Here is an 8,983-nt window from a genome sequence, read left to right as displayed (position 1 = left end):
TTTAAATTTATTTGGACCATTAATTTTATTTTATTTTTAATCTTTTTTAAGGGATTGATAGAAAATTATTGATCTTTTTAGGAGTTCCAATTATTGAAGGCGATGCTAAGGGAATCACGATGGAATTGAAAATGCAATGGGATGGAAAGTATCATACTTGATGTTAAAACTAGAGTTGGCATTGGATTACCTATACAGGTGATCTTCAACTTATTTCTCATATCAATAAAACTTTTTCCTAGTAGCAAAACTATTACAAAACTACTCTAAAATTTATTTGATTTTCACTTTTTATTTATTTATTTATTTATTGTGTATATAGTACTTCTAATACTTATTTTACAAAACTATTTTGTTCAAAAATTGGACAAATTTTGAATTACTCATATATGAACTTGCAGATTATTGAGAATTGGAAGATTCAAAATTTATTATGCTCAAAACCTAAACAAATTTAGAACCAACTCAGCTATGAACTTGCAGATTTTGAATGTTTTAGTTAAAAACAAAATAATTCATGTTGCCCAACCAAACATGCTCTAAGTTGAACAATTCCTCTGTCATTCAGCATCTTAGCAAAAGTAAAAAAAGAATAGTCATCAATTTATTTAATGCCTAAAATGTATTGAAAACCCGTAAACTAATAGCTCTTTCCAAATTCAATCAATGAACCAAACTGAAAGAAAACCAGTAACATAGACAATAAGATAAGCCAAAACCACTAATAAAATGCGCAAGCAATGATGCTACCAATTCCCATTGTCAATTGTCAATTATACAAGTTTAAGAGAACTATTCAAGATCATGAAACATATGGTAAAAAGGTATATTGGCTAAGCATCAATGCATAATAATACTTCAAAAATCGCCCGCGATGCCATCTATATAAGATGATGATAGTAATAGACACCACTTAAAACCCATCAAAATTCATGGTCTCACTTTTTCTTTTTCTTTTTTAAAAAAGTCAATTACAAAAAAGCAAAAGCACCAAAATCACACTTAAAATGAAAAAGGTCCACCCCATTCAATAATGCACTTGGCTTCATTGAGACAATTAGCATTAGATGCTCATACATACATACAAATATACAAATACAAATCTATATAGCATAAATTGAAAATAACAGCATACATACACACGTATAATATAATCAAATAAAAAGAGATAGAAACACTAGCTTCATGAAGTGAGTAAAAAGATCTGAGAAAGGAAAATGAGCAAAAAACTCACAACTCCAGTTGGAGAATAGGTTGTGACAGTGAACTTGTGGTCGCTCTGGTAGTCCTTGTAGAGAAGATCTAGCATAAAAATTAAACAATTAAATCACTCAAAATATACAATCAACACACCAATAACTCAACAAGAAACATAGATACATGATTCATACACGCATACACACACACAGAGAGAGAGAGAGAGAGAGAGAGAGAGAGAGAACCTCGTGCTTTCTTGCCAATTTCAGTGTAAAGACCAGGACCTTTGGCCATGATTTCCTGTAGAAATGGAGACCAAAAAACACAGAATCAAGAGAGAGAGAGAGCTCTGTTCCAACCAAACAGCGCAGAGATGCGATTTAGGGCTATATATATAAAACTAGAAAGCCCTACTTCTTCAGACTTTTCTTAATGGTGTGTGCGACGACTGCTTCTTCTTTGGAGAATCTAGACCGTAGATTTTAACGAGAAGGAGTGACAGGGTAGGACTTGGTGAGGCCAGGCAACATCGGAAGATCTGCTGCTGCTCCAACGTTGCTTCTCCTCCTCCGACGCTACTGCTCCCCTGACGACGATGCTGGGTTTGAGATTGGGGATTTTTTTGTTTTGGGGGGGGGGTAGGGGGGAGGGAATAAAAAAAAAGGGGCGGGAATAAAAAATTTAAAATAAAAAAGATTTTTTTTTTGGGATCAAAAATGAAATTTAAATAACAAAATAACCCCGTTTAATTATTTTTTCTTTTTTTTTTTGCGACGAGGGTTGCCGTCGTCAAATTTTTTTTTTATTTTTTGTTAAAATATATATTTTTTTGTAGTTAATGAATTTTTTTTAAAAAAAATTCTTTTTTTTTAGTTACTAAGATTGAAAATTTATTTGTTTTATTTTTTATTTTAATGAAAAAAAATATTATTATTTTTTATTTGGTAGAAGTAGGGGTAATATTTTAATGAAAAATATTTCCACTAAAATAAAAGTTAATTTTCTGTGGTCAATAAAAAATATTTTTCTGTGGCCCATTTTTTTTTTGTTATTAAAAATCATGAACTAATTTTTTGTGGTAGAGGAGAGGGAGCGACAGTAGTGGTGAAGGTGGTGGATAAGAGATGATGGTGGTGGTGGTGGTGGTGGTGATGGCGAAAGAGATTAGTGGTGAAGTTGTGGTAGCGATAGAGTAGATGGAATGGCAGGGGTGAAGGAGAGGTAATGGTAGTAGTAGTGGTAGTGGTGGTAATGGTGGTAGTGGAGTGGTGGCAATGGTAGTAGTAATGGTAGTCGTAGAGGTGAAGTGGCGACAGTGGTAGTAATGGTAGTAGTGGAATAGCGTTTGCAGTAGTGGTGAAGGTGGTAAAGGAGATGGGTGGTGAGAGAAAGATAAAGAGATGAGTGAGAGACAGAGACATAGTGATGAGCGAGAGAGAGAAAGTGGTCGCTAAAAGTACATTTTCTTGTAGTAGATAGATAGATAAATCGAGAGGGAGCTCAATAAATAAAGAAGACGGAAGGAAGAGAGTGAGCAACGCGAACACAGTGGGGGGTGAGAGAGAGAGAGAGAGAGAGAGAGAGAGAGAAAGAGAAGGGATAGAGAGGGAGAGAGAGACAAAAAGATAAAGAGATAGAGAGTGAGAGACAGAAAAAAAGACAGAGAGAGAAGAGATATGAACGAGAGAGACAGAGAGAAAGAGAGATAAAGAGAAGAGAGAAAAGAGATGAGCGGGAGAGACATAGACAGAAGAGAGATGAACGAGAGAGATAGAGAGAAGAGAGATAAGCGAGAGATAGAGAGAGATGAGAGATGAAAGATGAGAGAGATAGAGAGAAGAGAGATGAGCGAAAAAGACAGGGAGAGAAAAAAGATGAGAGAAGAGATAGATGAGTGAAAGACACAGAGAGATAGAGAGAGAGATTGACAGAGAGAGAAGAGTGATGAGTGTGAGAGAGAAAGAGAAGAGAGAGAGGAAGATGAAAAAATGGGTGAAAAGATATAGACAGAGAGAGAGAGAGAGAGGGAACAAAAAAGAGCGAAAAGAGATAAACGAGAGAGAGACAGAGAGAGATGAGCGAGAGAGATAAAGAGAAGAGAGAGAGAGATGAGAGAGATATACAGAAGAGAGATGGACGAAAAACACAAAGAGAAAGAGACAGACAGACAGACAGACAAAGAAGAGTGATGAATGAGAGAGAAAAAGAAGAGAGAGAAAGACAGAGACACAGAGAGCAAGAGAGAGACAGACAGACAGAGAAGAGTGATGAGTGAGAGAGAGAGAGAGAGACAGAGAAAGAAATAGGAAGATGAAAAAATGGGTGAAAAGAGAAATATTCAAAAGAGTAAGACTACGTCGCTTTTTTTTTTGTTTTTTTTGTTTTGGTGACAGAAAAATAACGTTGCATTTATTTAAACCATTTTGTGACTATATATATATGAAGCCGTCTCAAAGCCACAATATATATATATGTGTCAGTGGTTATGAGATATGTGAGTAATGGTTATGAGCAAAGTGGTGTCAAAGGGTGTTTGGTTATACTATATGTGTTAGTAGTTATGAGATATGTGGGTAATTGTTATGAGCAAAGTGATGTCAAAGGGTGTTTGGTTATGCTATATGTGTTAGTGCTTATGAGATATGTGGGTAATGGTTATGAGCAAAGTGGTGTCAAAGGGTGTGGTTATGCTATATGTATTAATGGTTATGAGTTATGAGATATTGGTTATGTGACTAGTGGTTATGAGATATGTGATGTTGATTATTAGATATGTGACTAGTAGTTATGAGATATGTGATGTTGGTTATGATCAAAGTGGTGTGGTTATGAGCAAAAAAGTGTTAATTATAAGATATGTGATTAGTGGTTATGAGATATGTGATGTTGGTTATGACAAAAAGGTGTTGGTTACGAGATATGTGAATAGTGGTTATGAGATATGTGATGTTGATTATGACTCAAAGGGACTCGTTATGAGATGTGGTTATGATTTATGTGGGTAGTAGTTATGAGGTATGTGATCAATGGTTATGAGATATGTGATATTTGTTATGATCAAAGTGGTGTTGGTTATGAGATATGTCATTATGATTATGAAATATGTGATATTAGTTATGAACAAAATGGTGTTGGTTATGAGATGTGGTTATGAAATATGTGATATTAGTTATGAACAAAATGGTATTGGTTATGAGATGTGGTTATGACTAAGTTATGATCAATTTGATTATAGTTATGAAGAAATATGATTTTAGCTCATAACTATAAAAAGTGACCTGTTTAGCAGGTCACTTTTAATGATGTGGCTCAATCCTAGCCATTGATTTTTTGTGTACCGTACATTTTTTGAACAAAATGTACCATAGACTAGTCAATCACTGATTATCAATTTTTTTTAATTATTACATCAGCTTATTGTGTCCCTTAGATAGTTGATTCTATCGGAAAGTGCACACCGGTTTAGTAAGGGACAACAATGGATTCTACAAGCTCTTGAAGTGGAGCTAGCTCCTCCTTGTCAATCAATCCAAATTCCTACATAAAAACAATATCGTGAAATTTGCAAACAGTATTAGGATATGATAGTTACGAACGTCATCATATACAGGCAGCAAAACTGCACAACCAGTTTCTAAATTGAAACTCAAACCAGTTTTTGGAAGGGAACAAAGAACATAAAATGAGTCTCTAGACTTGAAGTATACTTGCGCAGGTAAACAATATGAAATACTTGAAGCAAGTATTTAGAACAAAGAACATAAAATGAGTCTCAAGACTTGAAGCATACTTACACAGGTAAACAATATGAAATGCTTGAAGCAGGTATTTAGATGGGCCTCCTCTTTAAGACTTACAATCTTCTGGAAATGAGAGTGATACATATGAGCATAAACACGGAACAGGGGTTTGAATATAGTTTTCACAACTTCTTTGAAGTTGGGAGGAAAGGGGGCACCTACAAAATTTAGAATAAAGAATAAACATAAACTAAAGGGAACAGAACAGACCGAACCGGACAAAAAGCATAATCAATAATACAAAAATTAAACTCAAAAGGTTCTTCGAGAAGATACTGTCTTTGACTTTTATCAAAAAAAGATTAATAATGAGTAAGGGAACAAATCAAAACCATATATTACCAAGCCTTTGAGGAAATATGGATTCATCATCTAATTGAGATTCGATCCAGTTCATCAAGTATTCAACATTTTTTGGAGTTGAAACTTCAATTGGTTTCTTGATTTGTACCCCATCAGCCCATCTGTACTCGTACCTGTAAAGTTTTATCTACAAGCAGTCAGGAATTGGCAAACTGTAAAATTATAAAACTATGCTGTGTTGGTAGAGTCCGGATTCTCGGCCGCCCTTCTCGGCGGCCGTCCCAGCAGCCCCCCAAAACGACGTCATTTTGGGGGTTTTTTTGATTTTTTTTTTTTTTCTTTCTTCTTCCTCGTTCGAACAGAACCAGAGGGGAGGGGAGGGGAGGGGAAGAAGAGAGAGAGGGGGAGGGGAGGGGAAGAAGAGAGAGAGAAAGGGAGAAGAAGAGGTCGCCGCCGGTGGGCCGGACTGGAGGGGGCCATAATCACCGAGGGAGGAGGAGGAGGAGGAGGAGGAGGAGGAGGCGGAGGCGGGCCGGAGGCGGATCGGGTGACGATCGGACGGCTGGCGAGCTCGACGACCTGTGACGGCGAGCTCGACGACCTGCGACGGCGAGTCTTCGGCAAATCCGGACCCCCTCCCCTCCCCTTCCTCTCTCTCTTCTTCCCCTCCCCTCCCCTCCCCTCCCCTCTCCTCTGGTTCTGCGAAGAAGGAAAAAAAAAAAAAAAAAAAAAAAAAAAACGAAAAAACCCCCAAAACGACGTCGTTTTGGGGGGCTGCTGGGTACGGCCGAAGAGAAGGGCGGCCGAGGATCCGGATTCGTGTTGGTAATCATTCCATTGACATGCTCAGCCCACGCTTGGCATGAGGATTTTTGGGGCTAAAAAGACAAAATAAGTTAAAAAGTCAATGAAATAATATGTCACATCTAAACCATAATTTCAACTTTTTCTCACAGAAATCAAAAAAGCTAAAAAAAAACCATCCTAAATGAAACTTTTTAGCCCAGGCTAAAATAACCAAAAAACTAAAAAATCAACTCACATCCCAAACGAAACCTAAGTCATTCAAGCAATCCTGGAAAAGTCTAATAGGGTTTTCTTTGCCCGGCAACTAAGAATCATGGACACAGATAAAGACACAAATACAACACTACTTAGACACACTGACATAAATTTACCCCAAAAGAAATAGACATGACACGGCAACGAAAGCCTTCGTCCTCAAAACAAAATGAAAAGTTTTCAAAGAAATTGACCAGCTAAAAAACTACAAAGGCTCCTTTGTTCAAATTCAAATACACTATTTTCTTACAATATTATTTAATAAATAAATATAATATCTATAAATTTTAAAAAAATTAATCTATATTCTCATTGCATCGCAAATCAAATATACAAAATTGATCAAAAAGCAATTTAGTCTGTAAGTATTTTAAAATTTGTAAAAATTACAAGATGTACTTTGCGAAAGGGATCCAAAATTGGTAGCGAGCAGAGGAAACTATAACTTATGCTAATAGAAATGGGTCCATTATTTTGTATGCACCCCCATGTTGACTATTTGCTGCAAATCATGTGTGAGGTTATGTGTAGAGCTGATTGGAGAAGCATGATCTGCATAATTAACCCCAAGTACTTGACCTCGACGTTTGTTAAGTCAAGTAGTGTGCATGAGAGTACATGCCTTGGCCCAAGAGTTACTTGAAAGCATAATCCACTTGAAGGCGAGCATTTGAGTTCTACTGGCATTGATTGCTAAAAAATCATTCAAGTCGTATGACATAATATTAATGGTATAAACAAAGGCTACAATCTTTCTTGTAGGGTCCAAAAGGTTGAGGTAATTGGTTTGGGTATTTATAAAATAAAAATACCACAACCATATATGAAAACAAAAGGAAAGGAAACAAATTACAAAACTTGAAATGTATATGAATTCAAAATTCGGTGTTAGGTGAACTTGTTTGTACTGTCAAATGATGTAATTGAATAGATAACTCAATTTTTTTTTAGAATATGACAAACTGAGGTAGCGTTGGGTTTGTGTTTAGAATTATAATTTGAGTATGAAGTTGTATTTTGAGTTTGTGAGTTTTGAAATTATGATTTGAAAAGAAAAAACATGTTTGGTTATGAGTTTTGAAAAAAGTTTTAAATTGAATTTTGAATTAAGTGTTGAATTTTTGAAATGATTGTTGAGTTTGTGAAAAGTTATTCAATTTTGAGTTTTGAAAATAATTTTTAAAACTTAATTCAAAAACTTATAATTCATAACCGAACATACAACTTAAAATTCTATTGAAAATTATATTCGAAGTTCATAACCAAACTCTTTTTAAAATTCAATTCAAAAAAATAATTATTGACAAAAATAATTTTTTTATTTAAAAAATTTAAAAAATTCTGAAAATATTTTTTTATTTTTTAAAAATTATTGTGACAAATTAATTTTTATTTGAATTTTTTTGTTAATTTTAAATAAATGTCCAAATGATTTGTCATTTTGGTCTCAAAAAAATATTTTCTATATTAAAAAAATATCAAAAACAAATATAATTAATTTTTGTAGATAACAGATGCCAATTGCTATAAAAAAAAAAAAAAATATTCCAGCTAATTGGTCGGACGACCGAGTAGATCTAAAAATTCAAAAACTGTTTAGGCGGACGACTGGGTAGACCAAAAATTCAAAAACTCTATGGTTTACAAAACATGTTTTCAAAATGTGTTTTGAAATTGATTTGGAATCGTGATTTGAAAACTGTAAGCAAATAGAGGGTTGATAACAGGTGTGGAATCATGGTTTGAATTACAACCCAGACACAGCCTGAATTTCTGTAAAGTTGAATAACATAACGTAACACACAAAAACTCCTTAGTGTACTTTTCTTTTCCAAACGTAGCACACTAATGTAACACTCCAATATAACACCAGAAAATTACACTAATAAAAATGTAGATTTTTATGCTCGACAACCAACACTTCAGCCACCAATCCCTTAAAAAGAATCTTTCACACCTCACCTTTTCATTCTCATCCCAGAAACAAATAAAAAAAAAATTTAAAAATGAATCACAAAAGGACATTCACTTAAACTCAAATCGCACTAAATCAAATAAATATAACTTTCCAAAATAAAAAGGTATAATTGTTCATAAGAAAACTCTTCTAACTAAATGGACCAACATTTCCCATATGAGATTTATGGATTAAGTTTTTCTACAATAATTTTGAAGGACCTAACTTCTCTCTAGATCATGGGACACATCATGGTTCCTGTTTTAATAATCTAAATTATTTATTTTGTGAGGCCCTTTGAGAATATCATTTACAAAAAAATTAAGTAAATCCGATAATCATACTCTATTTAATTTATGGCATTTGTTTTAAAAAAATGAATGACAATTATGTTTTTAAAAATAGACTATCCAATTTTTTAGTAACAAATACAATAAATTGAATAGGTTAGGAATATCAAATCGACTTAATTTTTTATATGAATAATATATACGGGTGATTGTACATATTAAGAGTCATCATTGACTTTTCTAGAATTATCTAGGCTATTAATTACATATGTTGAATAATCTAAAAGACTTCGGAAAGATCTAGAACACTTTAGAAAGATCTAGAGAAATCTGGAAGATTGTAGAACATTGTAGAAGGTTGCGGAATATTAGAG

The 8,983-nt window shown here is 34.2% G+C and overlaps 1 protein-coding gene and 1 long non-coding RNA gene across 2 annotated transcripts; both read right to left on the bottom strand.

Moving 5' to 3' along the window:
- Positions 1-1,186: 1,186 nt before the first annotated feature.
- Positions 1,187-1,748, bottom strand: LOC114269191 (uncharacterized). The gene is made up of 3 exons (XR_003631534.2): positions 1,612-1,748; positions 1,443-1,497; positions 1,187-1,302 (listed from the first exon to the last, which is right to left on the bottom strand). It is a non-coding gene; the product is annotated as an uncharacterized LOC114269191 (long non-coding RNA).
- A 2,903-nt stretch (positions 1,749-4,651) lies between these two features.
- Positions 4,652-7,049, bottom strand: LOC114293416 (MOB kinase activator-like 1A). Its single transcript, XM_028237481.2, has 4 exons — positions 7,002-7,049; positions 5,340-5,487; positions 4,992-5,155; positions 4,652-4,734 (listed from the first exon to the last, which is right to left on the bottom strand). Exons 1-4 carry the CDS (start codon positions 7,047-7,049, stop codon positions 4,660-4,662), a joined length of 435 nt encoding a protein of 144 aa, XP_028093282.2. The 3' UTR covers positions 4,652-4,659.
- Between the last annotated feature and the right edge of the window lie 1,934 nt (positions 7,050-8,983).

This window comes from Camellia sinensis, chromosome 11 (assembly GCF_055761805.1).
Source record: "Camellia sinensis isolate YWXY chromosome 11, ASM5576180v1, whole genome shotgun sequence".
In the NCBI taxonomy this organism is placed as follows: domain Eukaryota; kingdom Viridiplantae; phylum Streptophyta; class Magnoliopsida; order Ericales; family Theaceae; genus Camellia; species Camellia sinensis.
The sequence above is the reverse complement of the archived record's forward strand: the minus strand, read 5'-3'. Positions and strand labels throughout refer to the sequence as shown.